This window comes from Onychostoma macrolepis, chromosome 23 (genome assembly GCF_012432095.1).
Source record: "Onychostoma macrolepis isolate SWU-2019 chromosome 23, ASM1243209v1, whole genome shotgun sequence".
NCBI classification, from domain to species: domain Eukaryota; kingdom Metazoa; phylum Chordata; class Actinopteri; order Cypriniformes; family Cyprinidae; genus Onychostoma; species Onychostoma macrolepis.
Window position 1 is genome coordinate 12,664,813 of NC_081177.1, and position 24,931 is coordinate 12,689,743.

The window sequence follows — 24,931 nt, forward strand, 5'->3', positions numbered from 1 at the left end:
CGGGGTGCAAGCAGCTGCGTCCCACCCAAAATTGCATGAGCGAGCAGAGGAAACGAAAGAAATGAAACTTGAAGCGTTGATGATAACTCGTCGGCTGTGGTTGTAAACAGCTGTGTGCTTTGAGTTCTATCAATAACCTCTCGGTTACAAGGGTCGGTAATTAAAAGGCTAGTGACCTGGAAATAGTGTCCTCGTTCGAAGATCTCCAAATGTCCGCATAAAAAATACAACATCAAATTAGAATAGCAATAGCACGAGGCCGAGTCTTCCAGCTATAGATCTATTGATGTTCAAACACACCCTGGGGGCACATTGCCATGATAGTCCTGAGTTCACTGTGTTCCCCATTACAACCTGGTTTTGCTGTTCGGAGAGGTCAAAGTCTATCTAAATATACATTATACACAGATACAAAACAGATACATGTATGTAAGAATTATAAATAATACAAACACACTAAGGTCCAAAAGTCTGTGAACATCAGGATTTACATGAACTTGGGAAATTCTTGCAGCTTGAATAGCATTAAAGCATCAAATAGAAATAAACATTAAAATTCATGTTAATTGTCTCCTCAAATTGTTATGCTGATAAAATAAAATAATAAAAAATAGCAATTTAAAAGTAATTAGAAAAGTATGTGTTTCCAAGACTTCTGGACCCCACTGTAATTTTTTTTTAAATAAATAAAATAATGTATTTCTATAATTTTATTATATATATATACACACACACACACACACACACACACACAGTATATATAATTATTTATTGTTTATTTATATATTCGTTCATTTGTCATTTTTTAATAAATAATGTTATTAATAATAATTTTAACTTATATATATTCATTCATTCATTCCAAACTCACCGTCTCTGAACATATTTATTAAAAATAAATAAAATGTATATTTATTTAGTTATTTTGTTAGTTAGTTAGTCATACTGTATGTTTGAAGAGAGGGAACTGAATAACTTTTTCAGAAAGCATAATGAAATGTTGTGTTCGTGTGGATTATAGGGACACATTGAACACTACTGACTTTCAGTTGGCATGGAGGGTTGACTTATGATGGCACACTGGCATATTAATACTTAATGTACCAGTAGGCCCCTTTGAGAAATCCATCTGAACCGCCAAACACGCTTGTTACAAAACACAAATACAATGCACATTGCTCAAATCCTGCAAATCCCTGGATCTGGATACAATTTCACATTCACATTCAAAATAACCACATTTCATCATAAACATACAGCATATTAAGCTGCATAACCCAGCTGTGAATTATAAATGAAGCCGATCTACTGCTAACGAGAAGCACTGACCGAGAAAAATGCTAAAGATATTGAGACGTCATAATAGGCCACTGATGTGAACAACAGCAGCCGGCAACTATGGATTTTGTCTCCAGTTACCTATACACCGGTCATGGAGCTATTAGGCTCGCTTTCCTCTACTGCTCTACTAGCACCATCGTAGGCCAAATCCACCTACCTTTACCATTAATTAGTCCCGACAGAACAAATTTCATTTTAAATAAGAGCTAAAAGGAAAAAAAGCCACGTCAGATAAGCACGGCTGTGCTAAGATTTACAATTATCAATAGCATGCAGAGACAGATGAGTTATCACGTTATAAAGGACAGTGCTGACCTTGCTAAACTTAAATGTAATCAAGATAAAACTAATCTGACCTTTGTGAAGGACTATATTTTATTTTAAAAAATGATATGCATTTCAGCGCCGGAGTGATCGTTATTTTATGTGACTGATTTTAAAGTTTTAAGACCTGCTTGCAAAACACTCAAATAAGCCATAAAGTGAGACAGATTACATTGTGCTTCTCGATTTCCATCACTGCCGCCCCCAAAGTGATTCACTAAAACATCACAATGTCATTTTCAGTGCTGGCTTTTAAAAAAAATCTCTCGAAAAAGATCAAAATACAGCGTACGGATTGATTTCTATCCAGCACACACTCAGGCCGGTGATCTGATCTGAAAGGGGTTTGTGCTATAGGAGAGCTAGTGGTGGGTTATGCATCAAACACACATATTGATTGATACCTAAACTGCTCTGAATTTAGAGTGAATGCATATGTATGCTCACAACACGTTACTTCTCTGGTCGATAAAACTTTCCGATGCATTCCAGTGCTTTAATATTTATGATAACAGCTAAATTAAGTAAAAGCTTTAAAATGCTGGGAGGTAGCATAATTGACAATTCCATTGAAAGTGCAGGAGGGTTTGTCAATATTCATTTTCTGGATCCCAAAGAAGCGTCCCAACTGATAGGTCATTTATCCACACAGCTGAGATCAAGCTCTCTGCAGCCCGATCGACCCTTACTTGACCCTCCAGGGCATGCAACAATGGCCTCGACCTCTGACCCTTAAAAGCAAATGACCTCATCCCGTGAACATCTTAGGCCAAAGTCCACTGGACTACATTCTGCTCCTAAAGCTGAGCTGTCTTTAAAGGGATAGTTCATCCCCAAAAAATGACAGCTGTGTCATTATTTACTCTCCCGAAACCTTTCTTTCTTCTGTCAAACACGTATAGCATAATGTACAAGCTACTCTTTAAGCAGATGATGACCATGGCTGTCAAACAGTGAATAAAAATCTCAATTTCTGCCATTTTGTCACAAAAACTTGGTTAAATAGTTTCAGAAGACATGAAATATAGCAGTACTACTTCAATGATTCACTTACACTGCTTTTTTGTCCATTTTGGAGCTCAACAGCATCAGTCCTCCTTTACTTTTCATTTTAAATGAAAGTAAAAAGAGCAGCGTGAACATTATTCACAGCTTCTCTTTTTGCGTTCTACAGATTAAGTCGACAGATTAATTTTGAACGACACAAGGATGTTTAAAAGATTCTAATTCTAACACTGCAAAAAGGCTCTCTTTACTACGCCGATTCCACTCATGTTTGAAATGAATAACGAAAGCATTCGGCTGGTTAAATTTAAGGTCAAAGTCTTGGAACTGAGCCATCTCGTATCCATTCCGCCTGTAAAAATGTAAAGTTTTGCATTAGGTTCTGGAACATGCTGATGATGCTCACCTTTTTTCTTCAAGAATGCTTTTCTGGTTGCCAGGGGGCTTTGACGAACTTGCTGGTTTTGTAGAAACTTGACTGCTGTGGCAATCTGCAAAGAGAGAAAAAAAAACAAAAAACAAAGACATCTTACATTTGCAGCGTGAAATGAGCTCATCAGTGTAATAGAAAGTCATCAGTAAATTAACTTCACTGGAAATGAGAGGAAGATTCAAGAATTCTTGCAAGGCGGCTGAATTATTGTACATTTCCAACTCCCCAAGGTATATCATCAGCCAACAACAGGAACTTATAAAATAGCCCTCCCCCTCCCAATAAGTATATGGAGGCCAGACCACCAAACCACTTTAGAGATAAATCTAGGAAATGAGTGAATCAGCAGTTATAAAATTATCCCATCAAGGTTTGCTGAACAAATGGGGTATGGAGTTTAATTTGCCATTATCCTCTTTAAGACAAACTCCTAGCCTTAAGTGAGCAGGGACTGAAAATCTATACTTAATGCTGAAGTGCCCATCTGTATCTAATAACGGCACAATACCTGGCTAAAAACTTCAGCGATTCTTAAAGAAGAAAATGCATTATGATCAAATCACCTAGGCTGCATGTTGTAATGACTGAGTGTTAATGCACTAGAAAATTAAATATCATCAGAACACGTGTAGTCGGAAGTGCAGCGCCGCTCCCATCGATTCCATCGCGTTTTCCTTCGAGATGCACCTTGATCTGCCACTTTAGCTTGCTTCTCCTAGAATTAAAAAAGGGTCTCCTCCTCAAACACCATTATGGCATGAATTTGAAGTGCGGGCTCTGAAGTGGTGCTTTTAAAGAACAGATAAACATGAAATAACATCTGGAGATAGGGGGGAAACGCACACTCAAGGATAAAGCCGAGCTGCCTCGTTATCGCACCTGTGGTCCCTGTGATTCAATTGTAAAAGTCATCCCTCTAATAGGTTGAAAGGTTTTGATTACTGTTCTTTTTCTTTAAGCGGCAAAAGATAAAAAGTGATTGAGAGCGCTGTCTGTGGTAATCCGTTTTAGGTAATGCATTGCATATACTAAAGACCTGTTTCAATCCAAAAGGATTGCATTTTGAAAATAGGCTGAGAAGAATGTGTAATAGTCAGGCCAGCTGTATAATTCTGCGGCGACAAATCAAGACAGAGTGAGTCGGGGACCCGGTTTTCCTTTCAAAAACACATCATATTGATTTCAGCTTAAATTTATGGAGAACAACTTTGACTTTGTTGGATGAAAAAGGAAGACGAAAAGGGGGGCACTGCCGATTTAGGGAACGGCATGAGATTATGATTCCGATAATTGGAATAAGCAAGCAGGCAGGCCGCATTTGTCTTCAAATATATATATATATATACACGACTGAGTCAGTGTCTGCAAAGAACGCAACCTTAGTCACACCTGGTTTCAGAACACATCAGGGACAACGTTTTATGGTAACATGATCTTTGCAAAGCTGTTACCCAAAGGGTAAGGAAATTTCTGGATCTCTATATTAGTGTCAGGAGTTAATCTGTTTTTAGTGTTTACAAGGGGGTATTTTTTCTAACCATCAATAAAAACACGTTTATGCTATCCATTTGTCAAACAGTTTATTTTGCCATTTTTAAACTGATTGTACATTCCATCGTTTCACACCAACATTTTGAGTAATTCATTTATCAAAATCTCAATATGAAAAATTATTTTTACCTATAAATTCAATAACACATTTATATTTTGCATTATGCAAAAATCTTGGCCTAAGAAATTTTTTTTTTTTAATTCTCATTTTTGGTGCCATTTGTGTCATGGGAACCTATTATTTCTGACCGTGCTATATAAGCTTAAAGCATAGTGAATTTAGTCAACTAGAAACTTAATGACAAGAAAATCGCAAAGTCCACACACTCAAACATACTAAAAACACTCCCACTTCATAAATGAACAAGTTCAGCTCAGTTCTGGGAAGTCTTCAAACATGAATCGCAAGTTAAAATTAGTATCTGAATGGATGAGGTTTTTGAGTTGTTGTAAACTGACACAATAAGTGCCTTTTACAATCCAGAAACGTTCTTTCCCCGCTCTATAAACACCACGTAAACTGCATAAACCATCAATTTCTTTATTCACTGCACAAAAGCGATGTCAGGCATGTTACGCATACAGTAAATCACATTTTACAGGAAAAGAAAATTCTCAATTGAGTCACCGCCAGCATAAAAAAGAAGCGCGGGGATGTTTCATTTAAGATTATAAAGACAAAGGGGTCAAAATCGTGGCTCCTCGGCTTGAAATATGACTCCTTTTTGTGATTGAGACTAGCTTTTACTTGGATGGAAGGGGCACGGCATTCTTGTAAACACTTCTCTAAAAGATGGGATCAAAGTGGGATAACAAATGAGGGCGATGTCCATTTATTTTTCAAGAGTGTTACGTCTGTTCTTTAGGGAGAAGAAAAGTGCTTTTCTTTGCAGATGACACGGCTGCTTTATGCAAGTTCCACCCAGACATCTCAATCAATTATAACCACATTGCACAGATTTTAGTCTTGTCTACTTATTGACGTATAGATCACCCTCGTTGTCGTATAAGGTAGCAGCATGCGATTGTGCTTTTAAGGGGGAGAGCTGTATCACTGCATGTCAGTACAAGGCACATTTGGTTTGGCAAGCAAAATATTAACTCAAATTAAAAAGGTGGGTGCGTGTTTCTTTGCTGAATACCAGTAAATACTCTTTGTTAATCAACCATTATTTTCTAGTGTTTCTTGTAAGGCTAAAATTGCTAATGCACGGAAAGTGCTCCCTGTTCTAACCAATAATCTTTACAAATGAGATGAATGATCAAGTGTCAGGTGCAACCTAAAAAGTGGTGAAAACTCAATCATAGGGGCCAAGCAACATTAAGGGCCACGTCTGGAGACATGCCTGCCGTGAACATGATGACTGGACAAGGTCTTGCAAATCGCGCCGTGTCGGTTATTGAGTTTGGATCGGACCGAGTTTTAACAGAGCACTTTTGCCTCACGCTCGCCTTAAATTTGGAGGAGGTGGTCGTTCCCCCTTAACGTGATGATATTGATCGGGAAGGAAACATAAATGTCCTATTAGGGAAGCCAAATTTTTAGATCGTATGATGCTTTCTTCATGATAGTCTCTGTTAAACAAGTTAAAAGTTCAATATCTGGTCTGTAGAACAGGACGAATTTAGATAAATCACCACATTTTGAGTCAGGTGAATTTATCTTACTCTTACCCTAAAAATCATTCTAAGAATAACCAGTGAATTCTGATCAGATGATTTATTTTTCCTTTTTTAAAAGAAAAGCATAGCTCATAAGAAATAAATTCTAAACTGTAAAAATTAAAAGGGAAGTTTGATATTTGCTATTTAACTAGCAGATATGAGAAGGAAGACTTCCTTAGCAAACAGGTCAAACAGGGAAATATACTTTTACTCAAGGCAACGCACATTTACATAAAATATTAAGCCAAACAAGATTAAATCAGTTGTAGATGGAGGGAAAAATATTTTATTTTAACATCACAAAAGTGGTCAAAGTTGCCAAAAGTGCCTTAAACTGTGTGCAAAATATAATAATAATAATAATATTATAAATTTTACATAGGTAAATATAAATATATATAAATAATTATTTTTTTAAATAATTTTCTATTTAGATTTATATAAAAATAATTGTTAAAACGATTGTTATAAACACAAATAATGTAATAATGTAATGGAAGAGCAAGAGGGGTCTTTTATACTTGGAGAATACAGCAGTGAAAAGTGAACATAGTGGCAAAATCTGACATAGGCAAACACTTTTGATGTATCACAATATTTTAAGTAATGTCTAATTGCATATTTAAAACAAATACTTTTACAAACAGTGTACCAGTTTTTGGTGTACTTTTGCCGTTTTAATAATATTAAATTAAAACACACACAAATACAAGAGACACCTTGAACAACAAAAGAAATTTGCTGTTCGTAATCAAATTTTATCCAGTTTTCATTAGCTAAATAAATTTGCAATACAATTTAAAATAATAAAAGCATTAAAATATTACATTTCTTCAAATTCTTTGTCAATGCATTCGTCGAAAGCATAATCAGGCAAAAAATAGTTTAGAAAAGTACCACATCAAAAAAACCACATTTAGAAAAGTATCGCTGTGGTTATTTCTATTAGAAAGTAACAAAATCGACAAAGACTTTTACCCTGTAGGTACTTTAGGCCCAAATCATGCAACAACTTTGAAGAGGGCCATGTAAAGACAAGAAATGAAGTTATAGACCAAAATGCGTGTCTAACTGTACACGAGTCTGATGTTAGGCAACAGGACTGTTGAGAGTAATGACTGCGCCGCGAGAAAGGACAAGATCTACAGCAGCAGAAGGTGGGGGCCATCAGTTGGCACTTAAAAGGAAAGGGTAAAGGAAGCTAAAAGGAAATCATTAGCAGGTCTGGGGATCCAGTCTCAGCGTGAATCAATTCATTTCAAATTGCCCTGTACATTTGTGAAGAAGCACCCCTGATATAATAAAGGTCTAATAGACACTGATCCAATTGTGTTAGGTTGGTCTCAGATTCCTACAAAACAATGGTTTGAGAAGAAGAGAGAGGGATGGTAGTTGACTTTCTATATTAATTAACCTCTCTCGTGAATGTTTCCATGACATAGATGGATATCAAGGATGCTTTAAGCGATCCGACTCTGAAATTGCAACGTGGGTTTCCGTGCAGTCAGATTCCTTTCAACTCCTGATGGGTTGATGCACAAAATGGTGTTTTTAATCTTTTATAATTAGATCTTAAAATGCCCTTCTAATTATGACAACTTCCGCTTTAAATGACCTTTATCGAGGAGAGCCCACTGAGAACAGTCGAGCATGAACCGTGTGTGCATGAGCAAGAGTTCATCTAAAACAGCAGTATGAAATCAATTGTTACTGATCAACTCCACACCCACACGACACAGACATTACATACATCAATAAACCTTTACCATCCTTCATAAAGCAGCGTTTTAGCCCGTTTTTGCTTTCAGATCAGATTTGATCTTCTATGGCTGCCCTTAAAAGTGTAGTTCACCTAAAAATAAAAATTCCATTTCAAACCTGTTTCTGTTTAGATATTTTGAGAAGAAAAAAAAAAATTCAAATATTTTTTATACGTGGAATAAAAGTCAGAAACAAAACAAACAAAAAAGACAAATGAAAGAGACATTTTTCAAAATATTTTCTTTTGTTTTCCAAAGAGGAAAGAAATCCATACGGAACGACACGAGGGTGAGTAAACGATGACAGAATTTTTATTTTTGGGTGAACTATCCCTTTAAAATGTTCTGCCTGCCCCTCATCATAATCACAAAAATCTTAGCAGTCACTCCGATCGGTCTTCAGCATAACTGTGCGGTCTGTTTACGACTTTGAACTACTGAAAAAAGTGCATGAAAACGGAATCTCTCAGTCAGTTATGCCTTTACCCATCTTCCTTATGCAACCAAATCCACTTTCAAAAGGTCACATTCGTGATAAATAGATATATGCAAAAAGAGCCATTACTGATGACAAAGTAGAGCGACACACATTTTCCATGTGCTGCGAGTGGATTGAGCGCAGAGACCCGCGATTACAGTGCTGATATTCAAATCACGGTGGAGGCAATTTTTTTATGAATGTTCTGAACTTTGACGACTTAAAGGTCACAACGAATTTTAACATCAAAACAAAACAAAACAAAAAAAATACAATGGATACAATAGCAGAGAAAAGGACAGTTGAGAGTGTTGTTATGTGATCTACAAAGGTTTGAAAATAAGTATGACTAAAGCCTTCTGGACAAGATTCAGAATCCAGGATTCCCAGGGTTTTTCCATCACTGTTCCAGTTGTTTTTGATGATTTATATAAACTCACAAAGCCAAATTTCAGCCAAATAAACACTTCAGAATTAGGCTAAAAATAACTTTTAAAAAAAAATAAAAAAAAATAAAAAAAATCACAAATCACAAATCACCTGTAAAACATTATTAGTTATCAAATTCATCACATCAACAGCATATCAGCGGCTGGGACTGAAAAGAACAAAACTAAAATATAGCAACATATTATAATATAAAGAAATATTATGAATGTATGAATAAATTTAAAACTTCCAATGAACCAGAATATTTTTTAAGCCTAATGTTAAGAAATTCAAATATTAAAACACGCGCACAAATTGATAAAGTCAGTCTTTTCACAGGTTTATGGTGGCACTGACACACATTTGAACACACACAGACGCATATGCGCTCATTAAACAGACGTTTGCCAGCAACTTGCCTCACTCAGCCCAGGCTAATCTGTAACACTAGCCTAACTAGTACTCAATACTTTCGATTACAGACCTGAAATATTTCCTCTTAACATGTAAATCAATAGAACACGGTAAAGCGGAGCATTTGCTGGAAACATTTCTGTTAATGTGGGGCAAATTTATCTTAATCGTTATTATTAACTGTTGGGAGATATGTCCAGCTTTCACATGTGATCATTTGTTTCCGCTAATGAGAGAGCCAAAGCGGCTGTGGTGCCGGAATTACACATCCGACACACTTCGCCGGCTCACCGAGGTGTTCGATATAAGACTTTTTCACATAGCTAAATATACTAAAAAGATTTTTGACAAAAAGGTAGTTTTGGGATGTTCATTTAATGTAATCTCCTTTCCTATGCCCACAGAGTTGACAACATGCTTAATAAAAAAAATAAATAAAAAAAGTTACACTTAGACTTGCACTTTAAAAACCCCCCTCAAGAGTCTTTTTTTTTTTTCAGTCATTTTGGACATTCTTCACAAAAACATCTTTTAAAAGTGTGAAATGTGTATACTAGAGGTTTTCATTATAAAGCAGAATTGTTCATATGGCTGATCTAATGTGATTTTATGCCCCAAAAAAAATTTCAGGTGTCAATTTAATTTAATATTGCTTAAAAAATAATAACGCTTAATAAAATAAACAGTAATCTTGAGGTCTAAGGGTCAAATATAGCTTAAAAATGAAATGATTACTCAGTTTTTGCCATTGTTTTTGGACATTCTGGAGAAAAAAAAAAGTGAGATATGTGTGTATGAGAGAGAAAGAGACAGAAAGATGAAACTGTGGCCCCTGGACTCGGCAGTGAGAGGGAAGGGAAAAAAAAAGAAAAAAAAAAAAAACTGTACTTAGCCCGGCTCACCGCAAATATTCCAGCAGTAATCCAGTAATGGATACTTCCTCAGCTCCACAATTGGTCAAAATGTTTTCATACAATAATTTAATTCAGAAACACTTTTACAAAGCAAGAGTAATCAATTTTAATTAGTTGATTCCCCCCCAATTGTATAAAGTTTAATGTACTGCCATCGATCCTCTTTGTTCTTTAATGCAGTGCTGCTTTCCTGTAATTTGAGGCATTTTTTTTCTCTACTTTTACAGTCAATGATGACATTCGGTGACAGGCCGTGCAAAATGTCTCAGAGTTGCAAATGAGCAGGGCGTAAACACACACACACACACACACAATGTCACCGCAATTCCTAACAAAACCTGAGGAAAAAAACCCAAACATCCGATTTCAAGACAATCTAAAGGAAACGGAGCACAAATTAATAGCAGCCTATCATGACTTAGTGGCACATCCTAATAACACGTTGCGATCTGGCTCATAGATAAACACAAAGGAGGTCTTAAACCCGACGCTGGATCCTTGTCCTTCATTTTCAGAGACACTACCACCCTTCACATCCAATTAGCTAATTGAAGCAAAATGAAAACAGCACCAATGGCAACAATGCCACACTCGTGTCCAAACCGCACAATGCGGGGTTTATGGAGACGAAGGAAGAGCCTTCTTGTCAGCTACGACTGCCATAACCCTGACGAGTGTCTTCCCTCTCCGCTTCAGACGCCCACCTACCCATAATCACACACACACACACACACACAAAATCAAAGTGTACAATTTTGTGCCAACATCTCTCACATTAAACTAGCCAACAGACATAATAGTACGTTGACAATTAAACGGGAAATGTGCTTGCTGCTGGTTAGTTGATTAGGCATAAGCACAATATGACACTGAAAGAGGACGGCCACACCACCGGCAGACAGATTGTGACATTCCGGTGACATTATCATCTCACAACGGCTTGCATTCAATAGCTCGAGATGCTTATTGCATGTTGCGGATCAACAGTTTTGCAGTCTTCAAAAAGGTGAAGAATTGGTGGTGTGACCCTTTTGCTCGATGACCCTCCTCTAAACTACTCAAGGGTGGCAGAGATGGAAACAACTGGATGTTGAGCAAAAAAATTATACGTCAAGTATAACAAAAACACACGGTACGGAAGATACAGTTATATATAAGGAGGTAAAAGGCAGAGAAAGTTTAAAGAAGTAAGATCAGACAAGGAAAGAGACAAAGACAGGGCAACCTGGCCTCCCACGGCTCTCTGGGTACATCTCAGAAGATGAATACCACCATCTACTGGCTTCAAAAGGAAGTTCAGCAACAACAGGGCTCGTCCGAGTGAACCGACAGGCCTCCCAGGCTGTGTGATAGTCAGAGCTGTCAGGAACGATTAGATGACAATGGAGTTTGCATTTAAAGAGATACTCAGACCACAAATAGTGTCACATGGCAGAGAAAAGCAGCAAGTGTTTAATCCACCAATGAGATTAAACCTTCTTCAAACCACAGCGGCACGGAAAACTAATAAAAAACAATTCAGGTTTCCAGTTTTAATTTAGTGCATCCAAACAAACTGGAACATTTTAATTATCATAGTGACTGAAATTACATTGAGAAGAAAAAAAAAGAGTTGTTTTGTTTTTCTTGCAAAATGGTTTGGAATGGGGTAGAAAATAAAAGCGTGGCAGAGTGATTTATGCTTGTTGACTCATATGGAGAATTGCTGTTACTCAACTGAAGCCACAGAATCTGAGAAATGCTTGTCTGTGAGAATAATCGTACATTTCTAAAGGTTCAGCCAGAATGTACAGGTTTTACTGCATAATTGCCCAAAGCATGTCTGCGGTACGATGGTGCCACCCAGCCCTGTTCTCAAACCTACGTATAAATCAGTTTGGCTTGCGTAAAAACCCTCTTGACCCTGCCCAAGCAACAATAACCATGAAAAACACCAAAACACAAAGGAATGAACAAGCAGAGATCTGATCACACGCAAAAGTTCAAACAAGATCGACAGATCAGACTGGCTTTCAAAGGAAAGTTTAATATAGACACACCTTAAAGGGATAGTTCACCCCAAATTGAATAAATGATGACAGAATTTTCATCCTTGTGTTGTTCAAAACATGTATGACTTTCTTTCTTCTGTGGAACACAAAAGACCGAATGGTTTTGTCCAAACAATGAAAGTCAGTGGGGCCTAAAACAATACTGAACCTCACTGACTCACTGCATTGAGAAAAAACACAGACAGGGTGAGGGTAAATTTTCAGTTTTGAGTGAAGTATTTCTTTAAAAACAGTAGCGAACACATGGGTTATTGCAATCTAAAATTGCTTTGTTGCAGTATCAGATGCAATATGTGCTCAATACGTGAGACTCTACGTGAGTCTTTGCTGCGCCCGGAGGTGACCCGCAATGGCTTTATGGGGCATGAGGATCCAGACGTGTGTGTGTGTGAGTGTGAGTCCTGCTCCAGTGTCACAGCATGGCGTGTTGGAGCCCAGGGGCTGTGCTGGCAGGCCACTCACTGACAGACACACACCTGCTCTGACATTTCCTGCCGACCTTGACTGAGAAAAACACATGACAATACCTCTCCGCTGAGTCCCACGGGACTGTTGTCCTTCTCTCTTGCTCTCTCCCCAACTCCTTTAAAGGAATAGTTCATGCAAATCTAAAATTCTGTCATTATTTCCCCCTCATGCTGTTCAAAACTTGTTTGTCTTCTTTATTTCTTTTGTGTGATACAAAACACATCGGCTCTAGTAAAATCACATGATGTGAAGGATTTTTTTTCAACAGCTTTGCATACAGATTATTGAATCAGAATTCAAAAATCTGTTTTATAAAAACACACTACCGTTCGAAAGTTCAGAGCCAGGGGCGTTTTTGAAAAGTCTCTTATGCTCACCAAAGCTGCATTTATTTGTACAAAAATACAAAATATTTCTATTACAGTTTAAAAATAAGTTTTGTATTGCTAGATATGTGAAAATGTAATTTATTCCTGTAATGCAAAACTGAATTCTCAGCAATCATTACTCCAGTCTTCAGTGTCACATGATCCTTCAGAAATCAATCTAATATGCAGATTTGTTGCTCAAGAAACATTTTTTGATATTATTTCTTAATATTAAAACAGTTCTGCTACTTTTTTTCAGGACACTTTGATGAAAAGAAAGTTGAAAAGAACTGCATTTATTTTAAATAGAATTCTTCTGCAATATTATAATTTCACTTTCACATTTGACTCTTCTTCAGTGCCCATTTACTGTAATTGACTGTAAAAAAGAAACAGTACATTCTTCAAAATGTATCCTTTTGTGATCCTAGAAAGAAAGTCATACAACTTTTGACTCAAAATGAGAATGAGTAAATAATGATTTTCAGAAACAACCTCATTTTCAGTTAGAAGAAAATATAGCAACAATAGAAGCAAGTCATATTATTAATATTATACAAAAAGGCTGCTGACAACTCTCACCTCTACCCCAACTCTTTCACGACCAGCTTCTCCGCAGAACTGACCGCCGCTGACTAACCAAGCAGCCCAACCAAAACAGTGACATGTGCCACACTTGCCGCCTATCCTGAGTGTTTAGGCCTGTCTGCCATTCTCTTGTTGTCACAACACTTAAAGCCCTCGGGCCGCTGGTCCAGGTGTTTGGCAGGGCTGCCAGCAGCTAGCAGATACATGCGGGTTCCTGTTTTTTGCTGTTTGTCTGAATTGTAAGAAGTGTTAATAATACAGCGCTAATCTAAGATTGGGCTCCTGTTGATATACAAAGAATAAAAACTGTGGTTTATATGGATACATGCGAGTCCTGAAGTATTTTTTGGATTGTACAGCCCACCTGACTCAGTCAGCACGGCAAAGAGTCGTCATCAACAATACTGCACTTACTAGAGCCCAGAGGCAACTGCGATTTTATATAAGCAAGTTCAAGCAGCGCCTTTGCCCTTTTGAGACCTATAAAATGCATAGTTACAGGCCCTCAGAGGGGATTTACTTTGAGTGAAGCAGGTACAGATCTATAATACAGTCTCCAGCAGCCCCTAGTGCTCACAAAAGGGGCAGCAACAGGTGCCTATACACCCTTATATTAAATACCCAACAACTTCAACCGCTATTTTTTAGTTCTTTAATGCTATAATTTTCTATCGCGTTTAATTACTGTTTTTCCACAACTTCCTGTACGTTTACAGAGCTCATTCACTTCATAAGAACATTTATATGCCATAATGCAGCTCACTTGACTGATTCCTGATTGGCTTGTTAAAGCTGTAATCTCCCAGCACCACACAGAGAGAAACAAGAAGCCTATTAGCATCTTCTCTACATTATTTTTCATCAAACTGGTTAAAACTGACACGTATTAATTAATATCTATTACTCGTTTTTTCCCTTTGAGGGGGCAAGATGTTGGGTTTGAAGGGGGGCGGGCAATTAGTTAAACAAAATAATCAAAATAGTGTATTTGAACAAGCGCTGATAAATGTCCCACGCTGTCCCATCTCAGAGAGCGAAGTGCAATATATTCTTGCTGTCACGTTCTATTAAACAGCTATTACAGTCTTGATAGAACTATTAGTCACTTCATTATTAATAACATTAATGTATTTACATTTTAGTGTACATGCCAGTTTTCCAGCAATAATTTATGAAGTCGACTTCAAATATTTCATAATGTTCCTCCATCTGAGCCTTTTTGAGCTTATTATTGATTGTGAAAACAGACTGAATTTTTATGTTCTCTCTCGGCCGACCTCACTCACTCTCTTAATGTATTGGCGAGGGGGCCTCTGCATTAAGAGACTGAAACAAAGTGCATTTACATCTGAAGCATAACTTCATAATTTACATTCCAACATTTATTAGAGGTGACAAATGAGTGTTTGGTCTACTCGCGCTTTTCCACAATACGGCACTTATTCAATCCGCATAAATTACGGCGCGGGATTGAGAGTGCTGGTGCAAATGATTCTATTACATTTATGCGACGGTACACGCGTGTGTGCCCGCAGAGGTTATTCGAGGGGCGGGCGTCCTGTTTATGAACTAATCCATAAAGTGACTACCTACAATAAGAATAAAAAGTGTGGAATAATGTATAAAAGGCTGTGTCGGCATGCAGGCTTGTATGGGAATCCTGTTAGAGTAGAGCTAAAACGACTAGAGTAGATTAGAGTATCGTACAGTACACTGGAGGGAACTAGAGTAGTAACCACTGGAGTAAAGCAGAGTAGACAAAGAGTATAGTACACTGGACTGGAGTAGAGTACAATGAAGTAAAGCAGACTAGACTAAACGACAGTAAAATAGACTACACTGGAGTAAAGTACACTAGGTCAGGAGTTTTCAAACTTGTTGATGCCAAGATTATTTTTCTGCATTTATACTGTGTGAGACCACACAAAATTAAATAATTGCCATTGTATTAAAGTAAATCGTTAATTATTACCCGGAAAATATTTAAGTTAAAAATAATAATTGAAAAAAAAGAGTTAAAACCCCAGAACTACACTTTAGAATGTAGCCTCGAATTAAATATATTACCAGAACTTGTCTAAAACAATCTTAAGTACACAATTATACAGTTATAAAAAAATAAAATTGGTAATATTTTCAAATTTCAAAAATTTGGTAATATAAATATATATAACAAAAGATAAACATAATAATTGGTTAAAAATTAACCAATTTTAATAAGTTCACATTTATACAGTTATCAATTTATTTCAAAATAATAATAATAAATATTTAATTTATAAATACACAGTTATACAATTACAAATTTTGTAAATCTTTTTTTTTTTTTTTTCCTCTTCTTCAAATTCTTCATGCACCCCCTAGCAGGGAAGGATGTAAATTAGCAATGTTGCAATAATCCGGCATGTTTGCATTTCATATTTTATACTGAAGTTCGATAAATAAACAAACAAATTAATAAATAAAATAAATAGCACGCCCTTGTGGTTCCCTGCAGGTCCCTTAACCCAGTTTAAAAGCCCTGGTCTAGACTAAACTTTAGTTCTGTACAGCACAGTACTCTTACAATAACAGACAAGTCTGGGCTGGTAGAGTAGAGTAAGATACAACTGAGTGAACTCGAGAAGAGTAGAGACAAGTAGACTACCTCATTGCTTTATTACAAGTGTACTTCTTTTCTGCACATTGACGTCTTGTTGCATCTACTGGATGAGAAGCAGGGGACAGGCCTTTCTGTCTTATTGATCAGAGATGTTTCCAACACCTTCAAATCAGGCCAAATTTGAAGTTTTATTATGCGAGGAAATGAACATTTGCCACAGCATTCAAAAGCAGATCATAGCAAACCCATGAGCTCCTAAATACAACTCTGGCCCAAAGTCTCAGTCGTGATTAAACAGCCTCGCTTCTTCCCATGTTAATATTCCAACACCGATAACCACTATAAGTCAGCGTGTAATGTTAAATAATTATAGAGAGGAGCATTTCAGCAGTGTAGTTACAAATGCACCATGGGAATCCCTCCATTTAAACAAATAACAGGCGCTGCAGGGGAGTTGGCAGATGAATTAACAGCTAATAACTTACTGCGCAGGCAGATAAAGAACAGTCCCAATGTGTCAATTACATCGCATTTTTCTCTGATTTCTAGACTTCCAAACATAATCGCGCACTTCAAAGAGGTACAACTAGAAAAATTTGGCTTTCGCAGTGCACCATGGAGACACTCTTTTCCTTTCTGCCTTATTCATTTGATCAAACGCTCCCAGAAATCAGAGGAGCCACTGTCAGCGCTAGGCGTTTCCAAACAAAATGCTGCCTGCCGGTCGGTCCTGCATGCCGTCCTCCCTCCTGACAGATCCTGGGAGTCAGAAACACAGGGCTTTAGTCTCACTCCTGTTCATTAAAATCACAGGGACAGGGCCTGCAACGAGAAAGATGCTGACATATCAAAGGCTCTCTGTACCTGCATTACCATAGTCATTTACTTAAAGCAGAGATGTTTCCTGTCAATCAGGGGGCCATCATGTCTCCTCATTTGCAGCGGAAAAACTGGCATAATTGCTTCTTAGACTAATCAACACAACTTGGAGTAATTATGCCTTGAAAGTGACATTGGAGGCAGAGGGGGACGTGTGCGTGTGACGGGGGAAGGCAGTCGCTGATTCGACCTGATCGTCAGTCATATGGCGAGTCTCTCTCTTTCCATCACATGCTGTACTACTCTTCGTATCTGCCGCCAAGGAGAACCTTCACATCAAACGGAAGTAATTACAAAGCGCCAGCCAAACTGGTGTCACAGATCTCCTTCCATGCTCTTTAAAAACACGGCTACGCTATAATTAAAATCCTGTCATATTTCCATCATCGTGTCGGGTGAACGTATAATGACACAGTTCGGCAGGCTACGGCAAAACTAGAAATTACAGATCTGTACTTGCCGTTCTGTTAGCATTAATATATTTGCAGAGATTTTACAAATTACGGGCAAGTATAAATCATGTTTTATTGATTTCTGGCTAATCAAAGAGTTCAATTAAAGCTTGCCTTCAAAGTGGTTGGCAAACTGCGGCCTTCAGAAGGAAAGCGCTGAAAATAAACCGCGCGTTCCCAGGCAGTGCGGCCCAACCTCATCAGGTCACTGAGCAATGTGAAAGGAGGATAGTGTAACGTTAAACTATGTCATACAAAATTAATCTAGACACATGGAAAAGGAGCAGACGGAGAGAAATACGCGCTGACAAACAGAGACGCACATCATAAAAGAGGATTTAATTAAGGAACCTTGGAGAATTTAATGGGCTATAACCCACAATTTCCTAAATTCGAGACATTCTCAGTCATTTTGACAGGCCGTAAAAGGAAGTAAGATGAAGCAAGTGGTATTTGGCTTGGAAAATCTTGGCTTCGAGAACAATATGACACAGACTGTAATGTTTAACAGGCTAGATGTCAACACAATTTCCTAACAAACATTCTCTGCGGTCAAAATGAAGACAAACTTTAATTACACGAAACACGAAACTATCATGAAAGCTTGTGTCTGAAGAATGGCAAAGCCTCATTCTGATGAAATAGGCGGTCATCGGGAGAAATGGACAAATAACCAGAGACGCTGGTGACCCAGGCAGTTTTACTTGTTTTCCTTGAGCTAATAGCTTTGAGTCACCTGACAAATCTAATGAATCTTCCCGCAGGAACGCTACAGTTGAAGTTAAGAAACTACAGCCATTCAAACACTATTGAAAGAGACAAAAGCAGCTAATACAAGTAGGGTCCTATGATTTCATGGATGCGGAAAACGCGGACGGAATTGCGGAATCCGGTCATAAAAACTGAATTTACTGTAGAACGCAGAATATCTCTGTGCTAATGAATAGCTCAGACACGGGTTTCGTTTACTACACACATATACTGAAGCGCACAAGACGCTTGCAGTGTTTTCAGCCTCTGCCACCTCGATACGAGTACATAATCTCTAGAACTGCTCTGAGAGTCACTTTGTGAGCATTTTACCGTTTCTTGTAAGAAAAACTATCGCCGTTTCATATACAAACAGAAACTCAAAGGTCTTCAGAGCAACCAATTAAAAAAAAAAGTTTGGTTTAACTTGAAGAAACTGTGACAGAAATGCATTACTTAATGTACTGACAGTACTACTACTATTAATTATTATTAAAACATTATTTAAGGAATATTTACCTGAAAATTTATTTACCAGGATTTATTTACACACACACAACACAGTATTTCTGAAGAAAAAAAGAATAAATAAAATAGGGTTTTTTTTGTTTGTTTGTTTTTTTAATAAAAATAAATTATTTACAGATGCTTTGATTATTAAACTTGAATGAAACCATTAAAGTGGAATCCAGAAAATTTATGGAAAACAGAATTAGGAAAAAAAAGTTTCATAGGGCCTTAAACTTTTAATTAATTGCTGTTAAATTGTGTAAGCTTCATGATTTCACTTAATTACACATGCTTTTTGATTAAATACATTTAATTTTAATAAAATTTAAATGGAAAAAAATGGAATCCAGAAAAATTTTAATGGAAAAATCTGAATTAGGGAAAAAAGAAAACGGATTTCATATGGCCCTATGCAAGGACTTTAAAACTACAACTTATGTACCAGATGATTCTAGAGAGAAAATCAGGACTATAATGGTGTCAAAACTACACACACTAGGGGTGGGACAATAAATCGATATGGCGATATATCGCGATCCTTCTCCATGTGATACGAAAAAAGAGTATCTGGCGCCAAATATCGATATTTTAATTAATACAATAAGGTGTTCTAAATAGATTTCCCTGTTCACAACGTCTAAAAATGCATGGAAATTGCGGCCACGCCATTTCCCAGCTTTCTTCCAAAAGTGCTCCGACTCTGAGCAAGTTCCATGAACCGCGTTCTCTTCTCTATGAAGATGGGGAAGCACGAGGAACCGAAGGATAAACATATTTCCAGCCACTGCATTAGATTTACTGCTATATGTTTATGGAGATGAAAACTAAAAAACTGCCCCGGAACAGCGATCAGTTCATGAGTAGCCTAACATCTCCGCTTGGATCGGCAGGTGGATTTCCAGCAGTTAAATGTTTATTTACACACAGAGAAAAAGAAAAAAAGTGTAAGCTTTTAATAAGTCCAAGAATAAAATAATTTAGCCTACTCAACGTGTTAAAATTGATTTACAGAACTTTTTGACGTTTGGACTTGAATAAAGAAAGAAAACTTGCACGTAACCTTTTCATAGGCATTTTGTTTAGATATCGTGATGTATCATTATAGAATTTTCTAGAAATATATCGATTATCGCAGAATTGCTGTATCGTGATATTATCGTGAGCCATGTTTCGTGATTATATCGTATCGTGAGGTACTCTGCGATTCCCACCCCTAACACACACAGAATAAAAAATTATAAAAAAACTATTTTTATAACCTATTTATGTTTTTTCATATAAAATACATAAATAAACAAATGTTTTATCAAAGAAAAAAACTGTAATCTTACATTTTATAAAACATAGAAGTGTATAAAATCAGTAAATTGTTTAAACCATTCAAAATAAATTATAATAGTCTTCACTGGCAATGTTAATCAATTTAATGCATCCTTGTTGAATAAATTTACTAATTTCCTTCAAAAAAAAAAAAAAAGACTACCTAATGAACTACCTGTAACCTAATATAAAAAAATGTTTTAGAACTTTTAATTTTAATACATTTATGTATTCATGTATAATTCCACAAATGGTCTCAAATGTCTGGACCTCACTTTCTATCAAAGTAACATGGTATTACCATCTGTTACCATCATTGCACTGTTGCACCTTGACAGTAATCATTAGGAGGGGACAGTCACTATGATGTAAAGTAATAACATGTTTGGAAACATATCTTAAACTCTTGATGCTGAGATCAGCTTATTTGCTGATATCTTTGAATCATGACTTTATCTAATGTCAAAAGACTTTGGAAAGAGAAACATCAAAAGAAAGCAATAAGATCTGATATCAGTAAAGACCCCCTTAACAGATTGTAAAGCTAAATTCTCACACACACACACACACTCACAAAAAGAAGAAAATTAAAAGAAAAGAAATGGGCTTTTCATGTGGGAAGATGTCCGGTCATAAATCTGTTGAATTTGGCCTCGGGGGGACCGGCTCCAGAAATCTGGTCCAACAGCACACATGAGACCAAAAACCACAATGTAAAGAAATCTGGGCGCCACTCGTCTTTATCTTCTCTGCCTTTTCAAAGAGAACCAGAAAAAAAAAAAAAGAAAAAAAAAATTATGTATGTATGTGTGTGTGTGTGTGTGTGTGTGTGTGTATATATATATATATATATATATATATGACCAACATCAAAAAAGCAAAACTAACCGTTTACAGTTATGGAAACTACAATAAAAGAGGCTAAATAACACAGTCACTCAGACTAGTGTCATAGAGTCAGGCCGAAAACAAATGAGGATTGGAGAGACGGCATTTCACGGTTCAAACGCAAAACTGGGATTTCTGGTTTGTGTCATCCCTCAGTCATTTAATGAGCATTTCACAGCAGTAAACAAACACATTCAGTAGGGGACTTTACAGATGGAGTTCTGAAATTATACACACTGGGGCTTGAAGAGGAAGCCTGGTCTCATCTATTCACCTCTAATCTGGTAAATTGAGTCAAAAAGAACGACTGAAACAGGAGAATGAGTCGAGCCAAGAGCTGTAAACACATTTTCCGAAGCCCCTGATCTGCAGACTTCAAGCATGCACGATAAATCTGACGTGAAATCATAATTATAAAAGCAATTAGCTGACCCTGTGCCGCTCGCCCTTGGATGTGACAGTGAAAATTCATACAGAGCCCTTTCAAGGCGGCTGGGACAAGGTTGGTGGGGGGGCGGAAAAGTGCAACACAGCAACAATAAAACCGCAGGCCTTTCCTGTATCATTAACCACAAGCTCAAACAGCTCAGGACAAGACAGTGCCAATTGCAACAACACTAAATAAACTTCCACATCTCGCACAAACATGTGATTTGATGCCAATAATTCCTCAACCTATTTAATTTAATTCAATTCAATATTGCTTTATTGGCATGACTGTAAAAAATACAATATTGCCAAAGCTTAAAATATATGTGGAGAAATATAATAACAATGAAAAGATCAAAATAATAGAATAAAAACCTTATAACAATACAAACTTAAATAAACAGTGTAACAAATAAGAACTTATTATGTGAACATTTCATACCACAGTGTTTCTATATCATAGTATTTATATATCTCCAAAATGCTTACTGTATGAGCACATTAATAGTTTCAGCAAACATTCTACATTTTTTGTTGGATAAATGCTGACTTCAAATTTTTTACCTTTGACCTAACTAACAAAATTGTATTATATTTTTTATATAAAATTATTTATATTTATTTTTTATTTAATGCATATATATATATATATATATATATATACAGTGAGGAAAATAAGTATTTGAACACCCTGCTATTTTGTAAGTTCTCCCACTTAGAAATCATGGAGGGGTCTGAAATTGTCATCGTAGGTGCATGTCCACTGTGAGAGACATAATCTAAAAAAAAAAATCCAGAAATCACAATGTATGATTTTTTAACTATTTATTTGTATGATACAGCTGCAAATAAGTATTTGAACACCTGAGAAAATCAATGTTAATATTTGGTACAGTAGCCTTTGTTTGCAATTACAGAGGTCAAACGTTTCCTGTAGTTTTTCACCAGGTTTGCACACACTGCAGGAGGGATTTTGGCCCACCTCCACACAGATCTTCTCTAGATCAGTCAGGTTTCTGGCCTGTCGCTGAGAAACACGGAGTTTGAGCTCCTCCAAAGATTCTCTATTGGGTTTAGGTCTGGAGACTGGCTAGGCCACGCCAGAACCTTGATATGCTTCTTACAGAGCCACTCCTTGGTTATCCTGGCTGTGTGCTTCGGGTCATTGTCATGTTGGAAGACCCAGCCTCGACCCATCTTCAATGCTCTAACTGAGGGAAGGAGGTTGTTCCCCAAAATCTCGCAATACATGGCCCCGGTCATCCTCTCCTTAATACAGTGCAGTCGCCCTGTCCCATGTGCAGAAAAACACCCCAAAGCATGATGCTACCACCCCATGCTTCACAGTAGGGATGGTGTTCTTGGGATGGTACTCATCATTCTTCTTCCTCCAAACACGTTTAGTGGAATTATGACCAAAAGTTCTATTTTGGTCTCATCTGACCACATGACTTTCTCCCATGACTCCTCTGGATCATCCAAATGGTCATTGGCAAACTTAAGTCGGGCCTGGACATGTGCTGGTTTAAGCAGGGGAACCTTCCGTGCCATGCATGATTTCAAACCATGACGTCTTAGTGTATTACCAACAGTAACCTTGGAAACGGTGGTCCCAGCTCTTTTCAGGTCATTGACCAGCTCCTCCCATGTAGTTCTGGGCTGATTTCTCACCTTTCTTAGGATCATTGAGACCCCACGAGGTGAGATCTTGCATGGAGCCCCAGTCCGAGGTAGATTGACAGTCATGTTTAGCTTCTTCCATTTTCTAATGATTGCTCCAACAGTGGACCTTTTTCACCAAGCTGCTTGGCAATTTCCCGTAGCCCTTTCCAGCCTTGTGGAGGTGTACAATTTTGTCTCTAGTGTCTTTGGACAGCTCTTTGGTCTTGGCCATGTTAGTAGTTGGATTCTTACTGATTGTATGGGGTGGACAGGTGTCTTTATGCAGCTAACGACCTCAAACAGGTGCATCTAATTTAGGATAATAAATGGAGTGGAGGTGGACATTTTAGGCAGACTAACAGGTCTTTGAGGGTCAGAATTCTAGCTGATAGACAGGTGTTCAAATACTTATTTGCAGCTGTATCATACAAATAAATAGTTAAAAATCATACATTGTGATTTCTGGATTTTTTTTTAGATTATGTGTCTCACAGTGGACATGCACCTCGATGACAATTTCAGACCCTCCATGATTTCTAAGTGGGAGAACTTGCAAAATAGCAGGGTGTTCAAATACTTATTTTCCTCACTGTATATATATATATATATATATATATATTTTTTTTTTTTTTTAATAGAAATTCATTACTTCTGTTTTTAGTGTCACATTGACCTAACGACATTTTTTTATAATTTTCTTTAATATTTAATTTTAATTTAAACTATTTTTTTTTTTTATTAAAATATAATGCATATAGACCCTTTTTCAGTTAGTAAACATTGTGAAGTTTTTCTGTGGGCGGAGCTTAGCTGGAGGCAGAAAGATTCCTCTGACCGCTTCACTAACGCTAGCCATGAAGTTTGTTAGCTTGTTTTTTTTTTTAACAATTAGTGGAGAAAATCCGATTTTACCTGCATATGTAAGATCACTCACTGTGCAGGACCGCGATTGTTATTTAAATAAGTTAACTTCAACGGACGAAACCAGATTGGCCAACCTGTGCTCACTCAAAAGGATGTACAATCTGCCAGGATTATCTTCGGTTGAGTGGCTCACATCTATAGAGAAACCTAACGTGTAGTAAAGAGAAGCTCACCTGTGTCTATCTAGTCATGAAGATGTATATATGTATATTTCAATTTCAGCAGGCAACTATTTTTACAGTTATATGAGAGTAAACTGGGCCAAAATACAAAAAGTAAGTAAGTTAAACATTCAATGTAATGGATATATTATTTGAAGATGTATGTGTCATGTAATGGCCAAATAGTTATTTTAAAGTATATACATCCTGTAACTGATGTAAGTTAAGTATACGGTGACATTACAGTACCTTTACAATACTTAACATACAGTACATTTAAAGTAAATTGTGAATATTTTCTAGACATAAAAAGTCCAGAAACTAATTTTGAACTTTGTTTGATTATTCTTTCTTACCAAGTTCTTAGAAATTCCAGCCACTATCAATCACAACAATGTATATTACAGATGATTAAGCATATAAATCGTCAGTTTGTTGTTTTACACACATGCACACAAACATTATTTCATAGTCGTGAGATGCATAAGAAATCTTTAGACACGTAACACAAACCATAATCCATAACAACAAAAGACAATACTTTATTTAACCTTTTCTGATAAGA

The 24,931-nt window shown here is 36.9% G+C and overlaps 1 protein-coding gene across 1 annotated transcript in view; it reads right to left on the bottom strand.

Moving 5' to 3' along the window:
• Positions 1 to 24,931, bottom strand: part of pex14 (peroxisomal biogenesis factor 14) — a 71,646-nt gene that overhangs the window by 37,782 nt on the left and 8,933 nt on the right. Inside the window, exon 3 of the mRNA XM_058763114.1 lies at positions 3,077 to 3,161. Coding sequence (XP_058619097.1) covers positions 3,077 to 3,161 — 85 coding nt within the window. The remainder of the gene's footprint in view (positions 1 to 3,076; positions 3,162 to 24,931) is intronic.